The sequence below is a fragment of the Nannobrachium achirus genome, assembly GCF_963921795.1.
Source record: "Nannobrachium achirus genome assembly, chromosome: 7".
Classification (NCBI taxonomy): Eukaryota; Metazoa; Chordata; class Actinopteri; order Myctophiformes; family Myctophidae; genus Nannobrachium; species Nannobrachium achirus.
This window is the reverse complement of record NC_137816.1, coordinates 14436126-14460313: the sequence shown is the minus strand read 5'-3', so window position 1 is coordinate 14460313 and position 24188 is coordinate 14436126. Positions and strand designations below refer to the sequence as shown.

General features: G+C 41.5%; 2 protein-coding genes across 2 annotated transcripts; both read left to right on the top strand.

The window, feature by feature from the left end:
- Positions 1 to 579: 579 nt before the first annotated feature.
- Positions 580 to 13641, top strand: cenpn (centromere protein N; the record flags this gene model as incomplete). The annotated part of the gene is made up of 9 exons (XM_080730070.1): positions 580 to 750; positions 2503 to 2562; positions 5617 to 5670; positions 5793 to 5966; positions 6050 to 6151; positions 7544 to 7598; positions 7751 to 7860; positions 11518 to 11638; positions 13415 to 13641. 9 exons carry the CDS (start codon positions 580 to 582, stop codon positions 13639 to 13641), a joined length of 1074 nt encoding a protein of 357 aa, XP_080586196.1.
- A 3743-nt stretch (positions 13642 to 17384) lies between these two features.
- On the top strand, positions 17385 to 19830 carry atmin (ATM interactor; the record flags this gene model as incomplete). Its single annotated transcript, XM_080730000.1, has 2 exons — positions 17385 to 17584; positions 18090 to 19830. Exons 1-2 carry the CDS (start codon positions 17391 to 17393, stop codon positions 19828 to 19830), a joined length of 1935 nt encoding a protein of 644 aa, XP_080586126.1. The 5' UTR covers positions 17385 to 17390.
- Between the last annotated feature and the right edge of the window lie 4358 nt (positions 19831 to 24188).

The window sequence follows — 24188 nt, the reverse complement described above, 5'->3', positions numbered from 1 at the left end:
TTGATTATTATTTCAAAACATACATTAAACACTTCAATTTCGGCCATTTGAAAATAGCAGATCTAGAAGCTCACAATGCGTGATTTTTTTTAAACATTTGACAATTTGAAATGGGACATTATTGTGCATTTAATGAATTTTGATGCCAATACTTTTGTAATTTTACTCAAGTACATTTTTTATTACTGACTTTTAACATTGCAGTATTGATACTTTTACTCAAGTCACAAAATCTACTAGCCTACTTTTCCCACCACACTGACTACTATTCTTTGATGCAGGCAGCATAATAAAAGAAAACGCAATGTCAGATTGGTCTGGTATTCTTCTTTCCAGCAGGGGGGCTACAACTTGGCTGAGAGTTTTATGCAAGAGAAGCAGCTTCATTCATTGGTGGATTCATATGTTCATTTCCTGTTTGTTTGGCTGCTCCGCTGCTGGGCGCGTTGTTTGTTTGGAATCTATTTTTCTACAGTCTATGGTTTGGAATCTAGCCGGGGCTAGCACTTTAGCACGCTAAGCTATATATACTTGTTTATACGTTACTGTAGTAAACATATATTCTCTTTTAGAGAAGTCATGGATACCGCGGCGAAGCGCTTGTTGCATAAGGTCGTGAAACGAATCCCCAAGCAAAAGCTGAACGCAACGTTGGAGAAGTGGGGTCGCTTAACGTCGGATCAGCTGGAGTCTCTGGATTTCACACAGAGCAACAGAGAGTTGACTGAAAACCTGCTGGATCTCTGTGAAGTATGTTTGTTACACTGTTAAACTTGGGTCCGCATCAGTGTTCCGACGGGCCGGTATTCCGACACTAAAACTAACCCTAACTCTACCCCCAACCCTAAACCTAACCTCAGTAAACCTTACCTCAGTAACTAACCTGCCGACGCTAAGTAACTAACCTGCCTTACGCTAAGTAACTAACTTGCCTTACGCTAAGTAACTAACCTGCCGACGCTAAGTAACTAACCTGCCGACCATGTCGGAACAGCGGATAGTCGGGATAGTGAGCGCTTCCCGTTAAACTTACACCTGGAGGCCCTGGTCTGGCCATGATCATGTTAATAGGCGAAAATATATATTTATTTTGTATTGTTGTCGCCAAAAGCTCATTCTTTGAGACACACTGGTGACTATGGCATTGATTCTCAGTGTGGTCCGGAGACCCACAGGGCTCCTTGAGGGAGTTCCCAGCTACATGATAAACTCAGAGTGTACAAATGCCATTTATATTAACATTGTTTTTAAAATGTAAATTGGGGGGTCAGAGTTAGAAATGTCATTAAATGGGGGAAAGTAGCTAGCCCTCAAACTGGGGTCATTGAAATTAAAATGGTTGGGAATCACTGCTAGAGCCATACAATGGGGTCCCTACTCCTGGCATGTCTTTTCAAATGGAGGTCTGCGACAAGTGTACATTTTGGGCTCCTTGACATGAAAAGGTTTGAGAACCACTGCTTTGAGACACACAATATGGTATGGGGACGTTGGAGGTGCTTTGTGTTGTTTGTAACTTGTGACTGTACTGGCGAAAAAGACCACTAGAGCAGAGGGTGGATGCTCAGAGCTGGCCTTTTTCTTTAGGACAGGAAAAGACCAGCAACCACCATCTAGTGAAACATTATTTAAGATAGCCATGAAAAGGATTTGCATCAGTACACATCAACCAAAAGCATGCTACAACTGGTATTTTCTGGTAAAGAGCTCAGCATAATGATTAATGCTAGATGTATTATTCTTAACAGGAGAGCAGCTTGTCTGTGAGGCACATCGCTGGACTCGAGATGGCATGTAAGTATAATCATTATAAATATTCTACAATGGTTTAGTTAATCTGACTGGCAACTTCTATCCACCTAAACCTTTTTGGATTTTGGGGTGACCTGGATACCATCTTCCTAAATACAAAAAAAAAGTATACATGCAATCAGCAACATAAAACATTTTGTTTGAACATGAATACTATTACTTCATAATGTGCTTTTCAAAACATATTTACAAAGTGCTTTAATTACAGAAAGGATAAAAGTAAGGATTAGGAACTAACCAAGTAAACTGATGTCTAGACCTAACTGAACCTGAGTTGCCTCTGTATTTGGACTGATTTTTTCTATTTTTTCACAATCTCTCTACATGGTCTACTTGCAGCGAGCTAGGTTTGAAGGACAACTTCGTTTTTTAACAACAATGGTTCATATAATTTAGATTGTAATTAGAGAAATGAAAAGATGAGTGTTACAATGTTTTAATTTACTGCATTCTATTGTTTTTGCAATTATTATTATTATTATTTTACTAAGTTATATCTGCCCATGAAAGATTGCGGTGCATCTTGGGAATGGGCTTTTTCAGTCTAAAAAGATCGTTAAAATCGCTAAAAGGATCATCATCTTTTATTTTCTTTAATTACAATCTAAATTATGAACCCTTGTTGTAAAAAAAAAAACAAAGTTGCCCTTTAAGTGGTTTATAGGATGTTTGTTTTTCTTTTTCTTCCAGATGTCATGGACAGTCCAGACAAAAGGAAGTGGAATGCTTTCCATCTCCAAAACCCAGGAGGTAAGTCAAGGTAGTAGTAGGGCTGCGATTATCAATTATTTTTTTGCAATTAATCTATTGATTACTCTTGATTAATCAAGAAGCATGTCGTATATGAAATGAAATGAAAAAATTAACCACTATTTTATACGTACAACCGTGTCACAAAAAAAAAAAGGAACGGACGATCTACAAGCTCACAAAACCTTTGACTTCTGATTCGCTATTTCGGATTTTTTATTTATTTTTTATTGATGGATAGAATAGAATAGCAATACTTTATTGATCCCTGAGGGGAAATATTGGATATCACAGTTGCTCTAATCATCAGAGGTTGTTATGCAGGGACAGCCTAAGAACCTGAACAATCTGCGATTATGCACAGCATGAAGGGTGATCTTTAGGAAGGGTTGAACAAAATGAATTTGAGTTCCTTTCCTTTGTAGATTAACAATATATACTTCAGTAGAACTTGAAAATATCCAAGGCACACTGTTACGTACAGGTGTACCCTGGAATACATTACATAGTACTGTTATTCAACAAAGATGGATAGACTTTTATTGATCTTACAAGGGAACGTTTGTCACACTAGCAGTTTTAGTTTAGTTTATTTTGATTCCATTTTAGACAAACAGTTTAGTACAGTACATACAGTAGTCAGTAACAGTAAGCACTCTAAAGATGGTCCAAAAAGGTGTAGGGCTAGGCTGAAGCCGAAGCTTATATTGCCTACCCCATTTACAAGCGCAGTCATGCAAAAGACTAAAGGAACATAAGGACATGGCAGATATCAAAGATAAGAGACATAAGTCACATTGTCACTATTTGTCATTAGTTAGCGAAAAATAAAAGCCACAAGAACGAGTTGTAATTGGTCATTCGACCACAGTCACGAAGGACTCACACCCAGTATGAATAAACGGAAGGATGAATAAACGTACGCCTCTGGGACTCAGCCGCGTGTATCAAAACAACATCCCGCTTCCAGCAGTGGAAGCTTGTGATTGGCTGAACCGGAGGTAGGGAACGCTCCGTTGTGTTCGCCTGGACCGCGCGGAGGTGCCGAGAGCTCACTCGTGTATAGGTTATAGGTAATATAATAGGCCTACATGTGATGTTTCATAACATATAACACAAGAAATAATCATAACACATTATAAACATTCTAGATTTATAAGGTCAATTATTCTACTTAATAATTGGGAAAGAACCATTATCATAGTTACCAGTAAGACTCCCTAATCGGGAGATAAGCGACCGTAGGTCACTTATCTCCACAAATAGGGCAAACATTTTTTCTTCCAAAAACTTCCTGATCCATGTTGATGACATGAGTGTAGACATACTGTGTAGTGATTTTCGTGATTTGAGGGGCAAAACTGTAGGAGCAGTGGCCAAAAATGTGTTTTAAAAATCGGCCTGTAGGTGGCGCTAGAAGAGGGCCATGTGAGAAATGAGGGGTGGGGTGTCCGCGTTGCCTTGGCGGACGAATAGGTACTGGCCCCGGCTCTCCCGGACGCTCCTAGCCCGAGTTACGGCATTTTATGTGAGCTGCAGTGGCAGGGGGTCCTCCACTGGGGGCGCCACCACTTTTGCATCCGTTCTGGAGCACCAGGAGTGGGTGGTCCCCAGGAATTCCCCGTGAGCAGCTCCGTTGGGGTGGTCATTTGGTAATTTTTGCACATGTGCTCATTTTTTACACTTGGGGGTCCCCCAGGGAGCTGGGGTCCCTGGAGCTCCGGGGGTCCTTGGAGGTTGTAGTTTGGCAGGTAAGGAGTGTGTGTGCAAAATCTGGCATGGATCGGGGCAACGGTTGCGGAGATATGAGCAGGGCAAAAGTGTGACGTGTGTGTGACGGAGTGACTGACTGACTGACTGACTGACGGACGGACACCTCGAGCAGCTTTCTGTAGTAAGTGCGACCTACGGTCGCAATAATAGACCTACATTTACAGTAGTTAAGCATTTTGGTTTGATAAGGTTGTGGGCAGAACAATTTGTCCTTGTTATTTGACTATTTTTACTTTAATTATAATTAAAGACACTTCATAGTGAATTAGTGATTATAATAAATAGCTTATGTCATGATTGTTATTATAGCTAGATCAGATTGTGTTTATAATATAACGCCGGCGCGCCTCCGTCATCTCCACCGAAAACAAGCGCTCCGCCCTTGTTCCTTTGTTGGAACCGGGATGTTGTTTTGATACACGCGACTCAGCCACCCTGCGAGAGGTGTTGGGAGGGGTTAGCCATGATATCCACCAGCTTCTTGGTTGCACTCACGTCAGGCACAACCTCCACACCATCCAGTTTCTATCACCAACGACAGAGCAAGCCTTCACAAGCTTATTCAATATGTTACTGTCCAAGTTCAGGAAATTAACTTAAACTAATTTATAGTTTAAGTAGATGGGTTATAAGGGGAGCACGGTGGCACAGTGGTTAGCGCTTCGCCTCACAGCTAGAAGGTACTGCGTTCGATTCCCGCCGGGGGACGCTGTGGGCACTGGCGCCGTGTTCCTCCCTCCGCGTCATCAGCGCCCACACCCTAGGTGGGGTTGGCGATAGGGCCTTTCTGTGTGGAGTTTGCATGTTCTCCCCGTGTCTCCTAGGGTTGATACCCTCACAAAAACATGCAGTAATCCTGGTCTCAATAATGCCTCCCCCTGGCCAGCCGTGGTCGCCTGATGGAGGGGAAAGGAACTGGTTGGAATAACATGTTCCTTCCACGTGCTACGTCCAAACCAGGGAAATCTCCACTGTCAGGTGAAAAGAAGCAACTTGGACTCCTCATGCATAGAAGGAAGCATGAGGTCAGTCCGTTGTCTCCCCAGGCGCGGCAGAGGGAGAGCAGAACCCAGGATTACATAGGCAATTGGCACTGGGTGAAAAATGGGTTACAAAATTGTGGGATGAAAAATGTAGTTAAAAAAGAAAAAGTAGATGGGTTATTAGGAACTGCGCTCAACCAACCCAACACTCTTCAGTAGGTGGCATACCCTTGTCTTCGACTCGTCATTACATCAGCATTTGTTTCTGTATTCCCCAGATGATGCTGTGTCTGTACAGTTGACCCAGTTTCAGGCGGAGTTTAAAGCTAATCTCAATGAAATCACCAGACACGTAAGAAAGACTTCTTCCATGACTAGATATAGAAGGCCTGAAGCAGATCTAATTTTAAAATAATATTGTTATTCATTATGTTGTTGTTTTCTTTTTGTTGTTTTTTTGTCTTTACACCCAAGGCGTCTCTCAAAGTACAGAAGCACACAGATGATGCTATATGGATACGTATAGCCTGGGCGGATAAGTGCTCTCGACCAAACCATCTGAACGCATCATACGTTGTTCATTACCTTCAGACCCCTTATGCCTTCATGACCATTATGACATCACAACAAAAGGCCATTGTATTCCAGGTGAGGAATGCATTGAACTACTTTTACAGGTCATAATATTGTAACAACTGTACACAACATTAACAAACTGTTATGTCCTCCAGGCCTTATGTCTTGCCACCAGATACAACTCTGTTAAGGATGCTTATCTCACTGGAATGAGTCTTACTGCCATCAAGGACGTGCTGATGAGGAAATACCAACAGGTATTGAACTTGAACTTTGTCTGCTAGTGCTAGCTCACTATGAAAGTCAAGGTACAGCAGAATCTTATTGAACTCTCAGAAATCTATGTTAAGGGGTGTTATGAATAGAAGAAATAAAAGATAAATGCAGTTGGATATAATGGTGATAATGACATTCTATTATTTTTGAGTAACAGGACCTTTTGTTACTAGCCTGGGAACCAACCTGCTAGGCTACGTTCAGTGGATTTGTTTTGTCACTTCGCTTCTCAGTCTAGCAAGCCTCCATCTGACTCCGATGTCACCTGTTACATAGGCGACGTCGTTGCGGATTGGATGTTGCTCCAACGAATCACAGTCGGGTTAGGGTGGCTATGTCATCAGCCATTTTTTTCCCCTTCTCAAAATCAATGTTGTTGTCCCACTCTGCTCAGCGGCGCATTGGTATGACGACACACCGGTGTATTTGTCCTGCCCCTCACCACAGACCAGTCAGAAGCCCTGAGTGGTTTCCACTCGTTTTGTTTGTCCCGCCTCCCTTGGAGATGGGAGCCTTTCCAGACTGAGAAGCAAAGTGACAAAACACATTGCCTGAACGTAGCGTAGCAGGCTGATACCCAGGCTACTTTAGTACAGCCTATTGACCTAAATAAAGATATATTCACTCATTAGTCATAGTCATAATACTCCAAAGAGAAATGAGGCCTGCTTTAGCTCAGGGTTGCTAGCTCTACCTTGCATCAGGCTTGACTTTCTAACTCTGGGAAGGACTTTTTTTTATTATGTACACATTATTGTGTATCATTATTTTATGCTTTAACTATTGAAAAATAGCAGATATACGAGCTTGTAGATCTGCTATTTTTTTTAAATCGTGAAAATTAGAATTTTTACGTGATTCTATAAGTGTCTTTTGAATCCTTCTAAGATTTTTTGAAAAACCCTGTTTCAATGTCAGCAATCTGACCAGCCATCGTCAAAGAAAAGGTCCTTTTCACTTAAATGGAGCTCAGTTAGTCTGTTCTTGAGAGACTACCAAGTCAGTGGTTCTCAAACTTTTTCATGTGAAGGACCCCCAAAATGATATGTATTTGGTCACGGACCCACATCTCAAAATATTTAGTTCCAGGGACCCCCCAGAAGCAAAATTTGAGTTGCAAACGTTCGCTTTGAAAATACATCTATTCAAAGATTTGCATTACATTTTCACGCCTTTTTCAAAAACAGCAGATCTACAAGCTCGGTGGCGCGCTGTGAGCTTGTATATCTGCTATTTTTCACTGGTTAAAGCATTCAACAATTCTAGGCCTAAATGGGTTAAGGGGTTGAGAAGGAATATTTGCTTCAAACATCCCTTCTCAATTCGCTACATTGCACTGCTTTGTCTTCATCTCTGCGCTCTTTTGTTTATAGGTTTTTCCAACCATGCACCCCAGTCCTCTTGAGACAAGGAAGTGCCTTGATACAAGTATGTTCCCTTCATCATAGTGTATATTAGCCAAAGCTACCCGAGTACAGGTTGAAATATATTTTTACACAACTAATGCCAAATCAATTTAATTTAGGTCATGCCATGGCTGGCTGTGTTCTAGTGTGCTATAATATATGTTTTTTTCATAGACCCACAGATTGTAGTGGAACAATCTGCAGATGCAGAGAAGAGACATCAGTTGGCCTGTGAAGCGTTTGGTTACCGGGAGTTACCTCAGCTGCAGACGGTAGTTTACAAGGTAATACAAGATGTATTGGAAATTGAGAGTGTGATTTTTTTAAACCAGTCAAAGTAAGTCTTATTTCAAAGACATTCTGACAATTAACAACAGTGTAATAAATCAATAACGGGTGGAGGGTCTGTAGCAACTCATAATGTAATAACGGCTCATAATGTAATAAGGGCTCATAATGTAATAAGAAAAATGTAATAAAAACTCATAATGTAATAATCAGCTCATAATGTAATAAAAAAATGAGCGCATAACGTAATAATGGATTTTTCAATAATGTAATAATGTAATAATGTGTTACATTAAGAACCTCCACATAGGAGGCTCATAATGTAATAAAACTTCATAATGTAATAATGTATTTTTATTACATTATGAGCTGATTATTACATTATGAGCTTTTATTACATTTTAATTATTACATTATGTGCTTGTTTTCTATTACATTATGAGCTGATTATTAAATTATGAGTTTTTATTACATGTTTTTATTACATTATGAGCCCTCATTACATTATGAGTTGCTACACACCCTGCCAACTTTGTTAATGAAGAATGGAGCAACTATCTGCTAAGCATGCAGCAAATTAATACATATGGGGATCATTTAGCTGTACAAAGAGCATCCACAATGTTCAACATACAGTTTGTGATTATATCGACACTGGATGATGCAACATCGATAATATCCCCATGTGGTCAGTATGACTACAGTCTGCCATTGCTAGTTCTGGGCCACTTTGCCGAAGGTCATGGGGAGCATTATGTCACACACTTGATTCAAAGAGCGCACCACTTAGATCTGTCCAGACTTAGGGCCAGAGTGAGGTACCGGGTCAGGGCCAGAGTGAGGGCCTTACGGCGAGAGTGAGGGGCAGATTTAGGGCCAGAGCAGGGCAGGATTTACCCTTCATGGTGCCCTGTGCTTGGACCTAGACCCGCGCGCGCGCGCGCTGGTGACCTGTGGCGCGCAAACACACACGGCCACTTAGACATTATGAGGACGCACACACGCACCACCTCTCACTTCAATGATTTTTTTTTCCCCTTCTCCACCAGCATACAGTATCTGGTAGCTAAAAAGTCCAGTAACTACAAGCCCTGGCTTCTCTATCCCACAAAAACATCAATCAAACAGGTAGCCCCATGTATCACAGTCAAGCTCAAATTATAAATAACAACAGTGTAGAATATGCCCAAACATTGTGTATGAAACAACAGAGACGTCCATACATTAACATTATGGGGCGGCATAGCTCAGGAGTAGAGAAACCGTTATTAGAGCACGAAGGGTTCCCGAAGGGTTCCCAGTTCGAATCCGGGCTCCCCCTGAGTTAATGTCGAGGGGTCCTTGGTCAAGACTCCGAACCCCTAATTGCTCCCGGTGAGTAGGTTGGTTCCTTGCATGGTTTCCTCTGCCACCGGTGTATGTATGTGTGCGTGAATGGGTGAATGTAATGCACAATCTCTGCAAAGCGATTTGGATAAAAGCGCTATGTAAATGCACCATTTACCATAATGATCATATTTTCAGCCGCTCAAACCGGGATGTGAACCACTGTTGCCAACCGGGACCCTAAAAGCAATGTGCACGTTATCGCGCACGTGTGTGCCCATTCTCTAATGTTCGTGCAAGCGCACATACACTGCAGGGTTGCAAACAGGCAGTGAGTGATTGACAAACAGCCTCAGCATTGAATTCAGACGCGCAATGAATTTGTACATGTTTCCTGATTGGTTAGGTGAGCATGTTTTCGTGAAAAGAACATGATAAATGTCTATGCAACCACTGAAAACAGATACTATTATTGGCACAATTTTGTAGTCAATGTTGAAAAGCGGGACATATTAGTTTTTTAGAGATATTTGTCGGGACACTGGGACACGCAGCTTGAAAACGAACAGTCCCGGCCAAACCGGGACGTCTGGTCACTTAATTAATAGTGTGGTCTCAGTTGTTATATGAGATACATGAAGGTTTCCTGTGCAAATAAGCCGAAAAGCTTACTAGAATCTCCCTTTAGTTGACCTTGTACCAGTGAACTGTACTGTCATGAACCTTTTCCTATGCAAACTTCTTATAAAGTCTTCAATCAATCAATCAATCAGGGATAGATAGCACCTTAACTCTGCAGCCGCACTGAGGCGCTTCAACACAATAGTGCACCAGTTATTTTAGAGTTGTGCATACTGGTATCCACGTAACGTTTTTTTCAAAACCCTTAAGTGTAACCAGTCATTACAGACAGCAACGTTAGCTTAGCTTAGCTTAGCTCATGTGAATATCTTTTGTTTACAGTTGATCCTCTGGTGCCCCCTGTGGTTGTTGATGCCCTGTGCTTCAGCACATCAAGCCCTATTATAAATCCGGCCCTGGGCCAGAGTGAGGTACCGAGTCAGGGCCAGAGTGAGGGCTAGACTTAGGGCCAGAGTGAGGGACAGATCGAAGTGGTGCCCTCTCCTCTGCTTCCTGGACTATTTGAATCAAGTGTGTGACTGGTCCATCAAGGCTTACATAATGGTCCCCATGACCTTCGTCAAAGTTGCCCAGAATTAGCAATGGCAGACTGTCGTCATACTGACCACATGGGGATATTATCGATGTTGCATCACCCAGTGTCGATACAATCTCGAACTGTATGTTGAACATTGTGGATGCTCTTTGTACAGCTAAATGATCCCCATATGTATTAATTTGCGGCATGTTTAGCAAATAGTTGCTCCATTCTTCATTAACAAAGTTGGCAGGGTGTGTAGCAACTCATAATGTAATAAGGGCTCATAATTAGGGATGTCCCGATACCACTTTTTTGCTGACCGAGTACAAGTACGAGTACTTCCTTTTGAGTACTCGCCGATACCGAGTACCGATACGAGTACAATTAATGATACAAAATGTCTTTAAATTACATTTTTTTTATTTTTTTTTATTATTTTTTTTATCAGATCTTCCTCACTTTCTGGCTGTATATAACACATTAAATTGCATTGCTTTCCCAGAACATGGCACAACTGCCACACATTTCACTTTTTTTTTCAGGTTTAGCCCATGGAAATTCCTGTACTGTGCATGATCTTCTAGGTCTGCTATGCTCAAACATTTTGTATTTTTACTTTTGATACTTTAAGAGAGAGCTTTGTGAGCAGTATCGGACGAGTACCGATACCGCAAAATAGGCCGGTATCGGGGCGAGTACCGATACCACGAGTACCGATACCGCATCCCTACTCATAATGTAATAAAAACATTTAATAAAAACTCATAATGTAATAATCAGCTCATAATGTAATAAAAAACAAGCGCATAATGTAATAATTAAAATGTAATAAAAGCTCATAATGTAATAATCAGCTCATGATGTAATAAAAAATACATTATTACATTATGAAGTTTTATTACATTATGAGCCTCCTATGTGGAGGTTCTTAATGTAACACATTATTACATTATTACATTATTGAAAAATCCATTATTACGTTATGCGCTAATTTTTTTATTACATTATGAGCTGATTATTACATTATGAGTTTTTATTACATTTTTCTTATTACATTATGAGCCCTTATTACATTATGAGCCGTTATTACATTATGAGTTGCTACAGGGTCTCATAATTGATGTTTTCCTTTAGTAATATGCTGCAACCCTTGTTCTGTTTTCAGTTGGAAACAAAGTTCAGAAATGACAAAAACATTGTGACAAAAAAGGAGGAATCCATCAAATGCCAAGTCAAGTTTTCATCCACAAACGTCCTAGAATCACTCAGACACTGCACGGAAAAAGGTATCCAAAAATCATTATGTATTCTATTGTTTATGTTTTGTTATGTAATGTATTATTTTCCTATTCTTGCCATGTTTGCAATGCAATTTATTTCAAGAAATATTACCTCAAACTGCCCACTAGAGGGCAGACACATCTAATAAGTCTGCAATAAAAATGTTATAATGCATGATGTAAATACTTCTGCTGATTGAACCTGTAATGATATATTTTGCAGGAATTGCCTCCACTCCTGTTGCGACCCTGCTCTCTTATATCACCCAACAAGGAAGGAATAATTTTACAATTACAGATGGAGCCGCACAAAGACCAGGTTCAGATGGTGACAGAACAAACCCTTGATGTGTTTTTGTTTGTTTGTTTTTGTTTTTCCATCACGGGTCACCAGCCAGCCATTTTATCCATTTCTGCAGCCTCTTCCGAGTGGCCACATTAAAGACTCTATTGATATTGCTCTCAGGGAGCCGGGTACTATTTTAACTATGGTATCATGTCTTGTATGAAGTCTACTAGAAACTTCACAGATGTTTTCTCTAGAGCAGGGGCGGGCAACTTTGATGCTGGAAAGGGCCACTATTTTCACACACACTCCAGAGGGCCACAATGCATTTACAGTCAAAAATAGCAAAAATAGCAGATCTACAAGCTCAAAATGCGCCGCACTGCGAAATAGTATCCTGAAAAGTTTTTAATTTGTTGTATTTATTTTATTTCAAATGCATGTACAGGTTCTTATGTTACAATATGTTACTTCTACTTTATGAACGTAATCACAAATGCATCGGACATAAAAGACTTGTAGGCTACTAGTCATCAAGAAGATACTAATATACAGTCGACTTAAGTAAGTAGAGCCGGTCATGTTTGCGCGTTTGGAATTATAACAGCCAGCCTGAAACCAATAATATATCAGTATTCTGATATTAAGAGAAGGTGGGGGCCAGTTGCCCATCTATCATGCTCTAGAGATATTCAAATGAGTGACATGGTTTCAATTGAAAGTGTAGGTTTATATCTATAGTTAAAATGCTTCTAAAAAAAAGTTCCAGCATGGACAGTTCCAGAAAGTGATTAACACGTCCACGCACCTTAAAGGAGTAGTTCACCCCAAAAATGATGTGTATTCGATCAATTATACACCCCATGAAGCCTGTGATCTATGGAGATCTTCCTATAGTTTGCCAATAATTTGATGCTAATGTCGGTGGTAGGAGACTCGAATAGAGACTCGACCACCGGTCATCAAATTATTGGCTCAGGAATACGACACGCGCGAGCACACAAAAAAGAAAAGTGTGAAAGGGGGTTACAAAGTTATGAAAATGCATTTTATTATACTTTGGCTGATGTAGATAAATATTTGTGAAACTATATAATAAATAAAAATGTCATGTAATTCTGATCATGAGTATATGTGTGTGTGTATAGGCTATATATATATATATATATATATATATATATATATATATATAGTGTGTGTGTATATTTGTGTGTATTATATTTCTGTAATAATACACATATAATCGAACATGCAAGGAGCACCAGTTTCGTCGTAACACCGGAGGTGACGTCTACTCCGAGTCTAGGAAGGGGCGGGACGGATCCGTCCTGCGTCGTGTACACAACAGACAACATTTCAGCTGACGGCTGAAATGCGCCCCGGGGCGCGTAAATGAATGCTGCAGCCCGGCCTTTTCACACTCAGCAAAGAGAGGCAGACCATAATACAGATTGTACACAACACTGGAAACATGGCTTCCTCTGCGTCGGGCAAAGCTGCCGACGGAAAAGAAGACAGCAACGATCCGCTCAACAGCAGCGTGGTGGAGGGAGCTGTGTGTCGGGAGATCATCAAGCCGTCCATCGGGGAGCTGAGCAAGGAGGTGCGGACAAACATCCTCTGCACCGTGCAGGGATGTGGCAAGATCCTCCCCAACACACCTGCCCTCAACATGCACCTGGTCAAGTCTCACAGAGTCAAGGTAAAATGTACTGGAGGATGAGACTGATGACTGACTGAAGCTTATACAGCCTGCGTACAAGCAGGTTCGGCAAGCGTCGCGACACCGTCGTACGACAGGCAGGGGTGGGGAAAAAAGTACTCATTATTTTACTTAAATAAATGTACTTGGTTACTTTACACCACTGGGTAACATTGTGATGACAGACTGACTGAAGCTTGTACACGAACAAGTAGGTTCGGCAAGCGACAGGCTTAACAACAACCACTATGCATATGCTTGTTGTTATTTTTAACCAAGACCGAGATTAGTTAGAAGAATAATCCTTCGTAGCTAGTACTCCTGTGACCTTATAGGCCTACCCCAAGATGAACTGATAATGAAGTGAAGGCTCTCCCATTGGGGTCTCACAATGTTACTAAGTGGCCATAACCCACAGCTAACAGCCTTTGTTATGGATAGCCTATCTATTGATTGGAATAAAAACTAAATCAAGCTTGTATTATTCACACTCTGTCAGTAACACTGGTAATGTATACCCTGGCTGTCAGTATGCAAGAAGGCTGTTGTTCCTTGTCCTGACCTTCCTGGTTTTCAAGATTCCTCTGGGAGGCATAGTGATTCCAGTTTCCCCTCAGTGAATGGCACTCTTTCCCTTGGAAAGGCTGCCTTTTGTCCTGTGACAGACTGCACTCTTTGTTTAAAAAAAGGTGAATGTTAGAATTTGAATTAGGTCTCAAAAAGGCACCTTCTGAGCAAGAAGAATGCTCAAGCATCCTTGTATGTAACAAGCTCACATAGGACAGGGAGAAATATGGTATAAAGCTGCAGTGCTTTAAGGCAGGACAATGATAAAAGCAAAGGTGTTTCTTTTTTCTCCATGGCTGCATGAAGCATCCGACAGCAGCGACAATGATGCCGTCATCAGTATAAAAGGAAACCACAGCCTTGAAACCACAACTCACTGTCATTTCTCTAATATTACTATCCATAGCACCTGAGATTGATAGAATGATGTATTATTAAGGCTCATATGGCTTTACATGAGGCCCTCTGTGTTATCTGTGTATCATTACACACCACTTTTCAATTTGCTGTGCTCAACAACTATGTTTTCATGTTTGACTGGACAATATATTGTTGTCCCTCATAGAGGTACTGTGCCACCCCACATTTCCTTGTTAATGTTTATGTTACAAGCCAGTGCTGGTCTCCATTCCTGCCCAATTCACACTGTAGCTGTAGATCATTACTTTGTCACTATGAATCGGATTTACAATCTTCTAAAATTGGTAAGTTATGTACTACCACCAGTAAGGTTGCGCTGAAACAATAGAGACTGACACAATATGTCCATATTTGGGCATTCCCAGATATGAGCCAGGTATCTCCATAAATGGGTATAAAAGGAACAAGGACGGAATTAATTTGCGAGTGTGACTCGCGTCGCAAACAACCACACTGGTTATCATGAGACTGAGAATCCTGAAGAGGTATGCGTCCTGCTGTCCGAAGTCCTGTGCTGTGAAGAGTTCTTGAACTTAGAGTTGGAGATTCTCAAGAGCGTTGGTTGAATATGAAATATCCAGAGAATGTGTCTCTTTTTATATCCTTCTGCTGAGCTGGTTGAGTCATCATTGTGATATCGGAACAGGTCAGCTATATCCATATCTGGAGTCTGTGAGGTCAGATTTAGATGTCATTGGCCAGCTCCATATACGGAGATTTAGGTGATGAGCTGGTTGCGTCATCATTGTGATGTCAGACCAGGTCAGCTATATCCATATCTGGAGTCTGTGAGGTCAGATGTAGATGTAGTGGCCAGCTCCATATATGGCTATGGAGCGTGCCGCGCGCACAGGATCTGGAGGTTTTCATAGTAAATGCGACATACAGTCGCAACAACAGCTCAGAAAGACTATGGTACCATTATTATACTATAAGGAATGACAATTAAGCTTGATAAGCTCTCATAGTAGGCATTATTGATTATAGTTTGTGGTAACGTGACATGGTTTCTCTTTGATAGAACACAGGCTTTAGAATAGTCTGCTGTTTTGTCAGCTGAATCAAGAAGGTTTAAATGTCACTACTCATACAGATGCAAATAGCGAAATACACGTGTGATAAGGTCTGCCACTACTGTGCTAACAGCCAGTGCAACATAAGAAGAATAAAGAACCATGTCAGTTTCCATGGCATCATGCAGCGGGCGAATGCAAAGCTGCCCACTGCTCTCTCCAGTGGTACAGCAGATGGAGGTGACCTTGACCACAATGATGCTAATAATGACTGTCATGTACTGTAGCTCAATACATGGTCTGCATGTACCATTTCTTACATAACAAGTATCAGGCTGGTCATTGATTCAATTCTGTGCAGACTGCAGACAGCTTCTTCAGCAGTGCATCCAATGATTGCTTGGAGAGCTGGGACAAGACACATTGGAAAATTCAATAGTGTTGAGCCAGTTAACGTTTATTTAAACTAGATGCATTAAAATAGCATAGATCTCGCATGAAACATCTTGGAAATAGAAGATGCGTTTTTTGTGAGTGAGACGCGATCGGTTGTTTGTGGCTGAACATTAGCCATCGTCATTGCCGTTGTCATTCATAATGTATATAATAAATGTTCTCAGGACCATTGATAAAAAAAATATATAATAGGTATTTCTCATAGCAACGCTTTGCTTCCTTATCAAACACAACAAACATTATCAAACACAACTTATTTGTTTGATTTAAAATGTGCATTTTATTGTATCCAATACAATAAACATCAATTTAGGAATTGAACAGATTCAGACTAGGTGGCTGTGAACACAGAAGCAAGACACTTGTTATAAGTCATCTATACTTTTATATTTATGTTGACCACATTACATCTTTGTCTTCAGGCTAAGTTTCTCATTGTTTTTCCTGGATATAGGATAATGTGACAAGATCTTAATTGGATCTTGTCATATTGTTGTTATTATTCATGTTTTCCAATATAGGCAGAGGTCAAGCTACTATAAACATACTATAAATGTCGGTCTCTTTAACTGAAAAACAATATTGTTTCTAGTGTCTGATTTTCTTGTTTTATTTGGACAATTTTCTTGTTTTATTTGGACAATTTTAAACATACAGTATTGGTTGCATTTTAGGTTTGGATCCTACAGAGCAGTGGTTTCCAATTATCCCTTTTAGCTCAAGACCCAATAGAGAAATTAGACATTTGCCCGGGACCCAAACTAGTGAAAATAGCAGATCTACAAGCTCACAACTGTACATCTGCTATTTTCACTACTTCTACTTATTCAAAACCCATAAAGATTCTGTTTGGGAAAGCAATAGAGAATGAAAACTGCACACTAACCAGAACGTACATTTTCTTTTCTTAGTATTGTTGGCAGCGCCACATTCTTTATTACCTTTCCCTCATCTTTCTCTCATTCTCTCTCACTGTCAGGATGGTCTTGTCAATCCCACCATCAGGAAGGAAATGAAGGACTCAAAGAAACTATACTGTTGTCCAATCGAAGGCTGTCCAAGAGGTCCAAACCGACCCTTCTCCCAGTTCTCTCTGGTCAAACAAGTAAGCCTGACAACATAATAGGCAAACTTCTCAGGACCTGAGGAATAGAAATTGATCATTTTACAGCATCATTTGCATACATTTTCTTATTAATGTAAGTGTCCATCATCCCCAGTGATCATCAAGACAAATACCAAAGCTGTAGTAGGTTTGTATTCAAGTACAGACCATATCTTGTTGTTCTTCTATCTGCTGTATTGTAGCACTTCATGAAGATGCATGCTGAGAAGAAACACAAGTGCTCCAAGTGCAACAACGGCTACAGTACAGAGTGGGACCTGCGACGCCATACAGAGGATTGTGGGAAGACCTATTGCTGCTCGTGTGGCTGCCCTTATGCCAGCAGGGCAGCTTTACTGTCACATGTCTACAGAACTGGCCACGAGGTCCCTACAGAACACCGGTGAATGCAAAGCCCATATACTGTAGGCTTGACTTGAGTTGTAACACTGAACTTTACAATTTGACTTTGTCTTCAGTGGTGGAAAAAGTACTAAAATGTTTTACTCAAGCAAAATTACAAGTAAAAGCTCTGAATTCAAAATGTACTTGAGTAAAAGTACAAAAGTATTCAAAATATGCTTATCGTGACACATTGTGAGCTTGTAGATTGGCTATTTTCAAATATTCTAGGTGTAAAGTTGTAAGTGGTTAATGTATGTTTTACAATATTATAATTGAAATCTGCAACGTAACTAGTAGTAACTAAAGTTTTCAAATAAATAGTGGAGTAAATGTACAATATTTGGATCTGAGATGTAGTGGAGTAGAAGTAAAAGTATTGGACATTGGAAATACTCAAGTAAAGTACAAGTACCTCAAAATTGTTCTTAATGAATAATTAAGTAAATGTACTTAGTTACGTCACACCACTGTCTGTCTTATCTTCATTTGTGTGTGCGTTGCAGAATCCCCCCAGTTAAAAAGCGCAAGATGGAGAAGCTCATGAGTGTCTCTATGAAGGTAAAGCCCAAAGAGGACAGAGAGTGGTCAGAGGCCTGTCCTCATTATGACCCGACAAGCAATGCCTCTGAATCAAGCGGTCAGGCCCCCCGGCCCCCGAAAAGCCTCCAGAAGCTGCTGCTCCCCAAGCCCAGGATGGCCCTGGTCAATGTACCGTTGATGCAGTTGGCCCACCTGCCTGTCCTCCTCCCGTCCACGGAGAGCGGTGCTTTGCGGTCGGTGGTGCTGGCTGTGGACAGCCACGGCTCCCTCAGCGCCCTCCACCTCTTACCGCAGGCCATGAGTGCTGTGGTAGCCCAAATGGACGCTAAGACCCTGGGCTTCAAGAACTGTCTACCGGCCTCCTCTCGCTCCAGCCTGGGCCCCACCAGCACGGGAGTGCAGGTGAGTCTGGAGTGCGCGGATGCCCAAGACGCAGCCAGCAGCCTGGGAGACCAGCGGGGGAGGAGCACTTCCACAAACATTCAGACTGACATATCTTGCCTGTCTCGCATGCATGGAGGGGTAGGGTTGGGTGTGTGCGACGCAGCCGAATCCTCTGTGTCCTCCTGCGCCCAGACAGACATCAGTGTGAGTGCTCAAGTCCTGCTGCCAGTCAGCGTGGAGACCCAGACGTTCTCCCCCAGAGCCAAAGCCACCTCCACTATCGGAGCTCAAACGGACATCCCCTGCCTTAGCCAGATACCCTGCACCTCCTCCACGTCAACCCCCTACATGACCAGGCAAACCCAGACCATCAGGCCCATGACTGGCTCAGAATCCGACCAGGCCATCATGTGCTCTGACCTGTTTGACAGCAGCTCGCTCAACGTTTCCACCCAGACGGCTCTGGCCATGGATGTCTCCCTCACAGCAGCAGGCAACACTCTCTATGAGGATGAGAAGTCAGCGGGGGGCATGTGCTTCGGGGTGCAGACAGACGAGCTTAACCCCAACAGCGTCGCAGACAACCAGACCCAAACCATGACCTTTCTAACTGACCTGGAAAACATTCTGTCAGGTCACCAGGTACTCACTGATGCCACCGCAGGCTGTGGGCCGAGCCTGGGCTCTGTTCAGGAGCAGCCTACCGGCATTGACTTTGACTTTGAGGAGTTCCTTAATGCTGTACACATCCAGACACAGACAGAGGAGAGTGAGCTGCGAGCACTTGGCGGTGACACGCCACTAGAGTCTCTGGACATCCAGACCCAGACAGATTGCCTCCTGCTGGACCAGCTGGACCGGAGCGATGGCCAGAGTCGGACCCAGGCCAGTGACCTGGAACTGGCCATGTTTGATACTCAAACTCAGACTGACCTCAATTTCTTGCTGAGTGCCGGAAGCCACATGCCGCTGGGCAGCATTTTGCACCAGTCTAGCTTTTCTATGAGCACAGAGTCTTCAGACACAGAAACACAGACTGATATCCCTTCTCTGCCCCAGAGTCTCTCCGCACAGCCCGCCATCCCCCAGAGTGAGCACACGAGACTGCTTAGCAGTACTGAGACCCAGACTGTGAGCAGCCATGTGGAGGGCCTCGGACACCTCTTCCTCACCAGCAACGAAACCCAGACGGTCATGGACGACTTCCTTTCGGCAGACATGGCCTGGAATATGGAGTCCCACTTCAGCTCTGTGGAGACGCAGACGTGTGAGGAGCTGTGTGCTGCTCTGTTTCAGCAACAAGAGAAACCCAACAGCTGAAGGCGTGGAGCTGCTTCACCCCCTGCAGCACATGTTTCTGGTGTCTGCCTCTCACTCTAGGAGACCTACACTGTCGCCCGACTGTGGGACTACAGTTTAAGTCAATCATAGCAGGAAGGATTCGGCCAAGTTTCTGAACATTCCATTGGGGGGCATCGTGTCCAGAAACATTTTTTAGACATGTACGCCGATCGCTCAGCTGCACTTTATTAGTTCATTGGGCATGACTTATTGAATCCTCTGCCAGTTTACATATTTATTTGCACATGAATATTGTATGTGTCTTATGTGACTGAAACGCCAGTTTACTCCTACATCTCAGTGTGTGAACACTAGTATACTTGTCATTGTTTGGTCTTGTTCATACTAGCAGTCGGAAAATTGTATTGGCACCTCGTTACTGTCAAGATTCCACTTAGAGGATGATATTGGAGAATATCTCCTCCAACAGTTGTGTTTTTTAAAAAGCTGTTGAATTGTGATCTTTTCCAAGACAATTTTCATTCACCTCATGGAATCAATGTAAAGCTTGTCTGCTACTCGATAGAAACTTTATTTTTTATTTTTTTGCATTTTAGCTATTCTAACCAATCACTACTACTGCAGTTTGGAAATAGTCATGAAGTCTTCAACTGAAGGGCCAGCGTTGAAGCATGCATTTACAGTTATAGCAGTTCTCTGCTTGTATCTCTGATGCCTGCCCCTGCTGTTTTTAATGTCATTGGCAAGATTGTCAACTTCCTCATGAAGAGTACCTTCCTCTCATTTTAGCACGCTGTTGTAGGACTAAGGACTACTTAAATTAGATAATCACAAAGCAAAACCTTTTTATGCACCCTGCAAATAATGTTCAAAGCATTGATTAAACCTGTTATGCTTCAGATGTAGCCTACACTACAGTATATGACCAAAACTCAGTGGGCTGTCTAATTAGTGTTTCTGTGTACTTTGTTCCAGTGAATGGATATCTTAATGCTACAGCTACACTGACATTCTTGAAAATGGTATGCCTCCAGTTTGTTGGTAACAGTTTGCGAATGGCTGTTTCCCTGTTTCAGAATGAAAATTACACTTAATGTGTTTAGCAGACACTCTCTTCCACCAGGATAAGTGGTGAATGTATTTTACCATTCGATGATATCCTTTGTCACTATCAAAATAACGTAATTGTTTACTTCTGACTAAAACATGTTCCACAAACTACTGTATAAAACAAAATGGTTTTGTCTTTCCAGTGTGACCCCTAATGGAACGCTTGTTTCTCAAAGTTTGGTTTGTTCTTTTAACATTTTGTGCCTTGTGTGATTTTAGTGTGACTGAGCACTATCTTCGTTGTCCGATTCTGAACAGTGTGCAGAGAGGACCTGGACTTAGTTGGTTGTGATGCTCTGCATCAACTTGTCTTTTGATGTATTCAGTTGAGGTGCTGGCTATAGGCTCTATCTCTCTGTTTTCATCAGCATCACAAGTGTCCCCTATCAAACACCTTTGGGATGACTTGGAATGTCAAATGCGACTCTCTATTGTCTTCTGAATGGTCGCTGAATGGAAGCAATTTGCAACAGCAATGTTCCAATTCTTCCAACTAGTGAAAAGCCATCCCAGAATAGTGGACAGTGTTATGGTGGCAAACGGGACAACACCATATCTGTGTCTGTGCTTGGCTTCCATTTAACCACAAGACCATTTAATGAGGTCAGACACTGATGTTGGGCGATTAGGCCTGGCTCGCATTGGCGTTCCAATTCACCAGAAGGGTTCTTTCTCACTGATGTTAAGAAACCTTTTCTGTATGGGGGACAGGGATTGAGACGGAAGGACGCAAAATGTCTCTAGAAAGTCATTGTGGCTGTTATGGTTTCCATTCACTGGAGCAACTAGAAACACTAATATTGTTGATGGTGTGTTTTGGGTCATACAATGTATCTTATCACTAATCCTATACTTACTTACACAGGTAAGTAAGTAAATGGCTAAGCTCAATTATCTCCGTGGTCACACCAGTTATTGTGCTTTTGAACTGTGGTCTTGTGTAATCACCTTCCTGTCTGGCCTCTAGTTAAGCAACGACTATGAGACGGTTTAGTAGACTAGACTGCCGCCGTCTGACTTATTTATTAGCTGGCTGCAAGTGTATACAGTATCAGCGCTCTGTGTTCAAGTGATACAATAACAATGCTGTACAGAAACCAAGAGCATCCGCCTCTCTTCTGCCTATGAGTGAAATGTGTATGTTCACCACCTAATTAACCACCTAGCATATTATAACCTACAGTAGTTGAAGTTCCTCTATTGTAATTGCCTGGATTTGAGCTTTTACCAGTAGGACGCGTGTTGTTTCCCTCCGTCTCTTGTACAAGCTACTGACAAGTAACCTATTGCTTTGATCATGTATTTGGTTTTCGTACAGACCAATGCAATTTTTCTCTGATACATTTGTGCTCTGTCGTATGACACCATTGCATGCCAAAAACAGAAGATCAACAAGCTTTTATAGATTTTAGCTGTTGTCATGTCGTCATGCAACACTGTCATACAACAAAGTATAATTTAGCTTAAACCGGTCTAGTTGCAAATCTTTTGTCTGAACTAGGCTTTACACCATGTTACAGAGTTACCTCATTTGCACCGGCACCCCAGTCACACTGTTTTCTAGGGACCATGTAGGCCTTGAGTATTTCTTCATTTTTATGTTGGTGCCTTAAACCAAGTATTATACTTTTTGTTTAATGTGTTTTGTTGTAAACAATTTGCTGCTGTTAGATGGTTATCAGATAATATTCCGAATATTTTGTGATATTTCTATATGATTTGCATGTTTAATCAGTTGTGTATGTGGCATTTTTGTTGCATGAATGTTAGAATGCCTTCAGTAATTTGTGTTTGAAAAGCATTCCTCTATGTTCAGTCATGTCAAGAATATGTGAAGGCTGTATGCAATATTGTGTTCTAGGCAGCATTTGTTTGATACTATCAATCTCTATTTTAGGAGGGTGGTTTCACCCGATTTCTGTTTCTTTCTAGATGTTCCCTTGAAACTTGATGAATGTACAAACTACTGTGCCCAGATATTACATGGTCCATGTTTTTGCACTGCATCCAAATCATTCTACACTGTTACATAGTATTTTAAACTCTCATACAACTTCTAAATTATTGTTCATAACTTGGAATTGCTGGGCTTGCTGGGACACACACACATACACACAAAACAATGTAAAATATTTACATAGCTTAAGTGTCAGTAAAGTGCTTTAATTTGCATGCAGATACAGAACATAATTGTCGTTTTGTCTCTGAGCAGCCTTTGTTTAAGTATGTTTCTGTTGCCTAAATGTGTAGTTAAAAGGTTGCCTTGTTTTAGTTGCCGAAGCTATACAACACATGCTCTTAATAAAGTGCTAAAGAAATAATTGTCTTTGTCACAAAATATTGAAGCTAGTACAGTATGTGTTAGTTAATCAATTTACTCAGTACAGAACGCTGAACTCCGGGTTGTATGAAAGTGTCCAGATATAGTAACGCTATACAAAGTGACTTCACGTTAAGGCTGGGCGATATTAGGAAAACCTTCAATATATTCGATAACGTTGTTGAATACCTCGATATCGATATTACTCACAATATTAGTAAAAACAATTGAATTAGGTCCACTGCCTGCCTAACCCAGATAATGAATATCCATGCATGCACACTGCACAGAACACATAGAAGGGTTCGGTAGGCTTTATTGAAATAACCACACCTGGTTAAAGATTGACTGCTTTTTTACATGTGCTACGTGCATGAATAGTGTGTCTGTTAATTAATTTGACACATACACCAATACCTAATTTCAAGTCGTCTTCGTCGATATGTATACCTTGCATGTTGATACCTCGATATTGATATATATTGCCCAGCCTTACTTCACGTTTAATAATTTCATTCTGCATGTCATTGCGGATGATTGCACACAAAAGCATACACTTTGAGGTAAATTCAACATTCATGTTGATATAGTGGCTGCAGTTAGAAATGCAATGCTACAAAGCGGTGATATGGTGATAATACTTAAGGAAAGCATCCCAGAGGTAGAATAGTGGTTGACATTAATCCTACTGATCCATACAAACACTGCAGTAATGGACTGACCCTGAGTAAAACATGACATTCCATGTTTGAAAGATCAAAGTGTTTGCATACAGTACATTTGTCAATATCCTGTCTACTGCACAGGTATTTTACAGCAACCAGGGTCTTGATGGCAATCAGCAGGAATAATCCAATTGTCCTTGCCTCAAGAAAGCTGCCAAATTGAGAACCGCATACTCTGCTTATCCTGCCAGATAAACAGTTACACTGTTACATGTGACTAG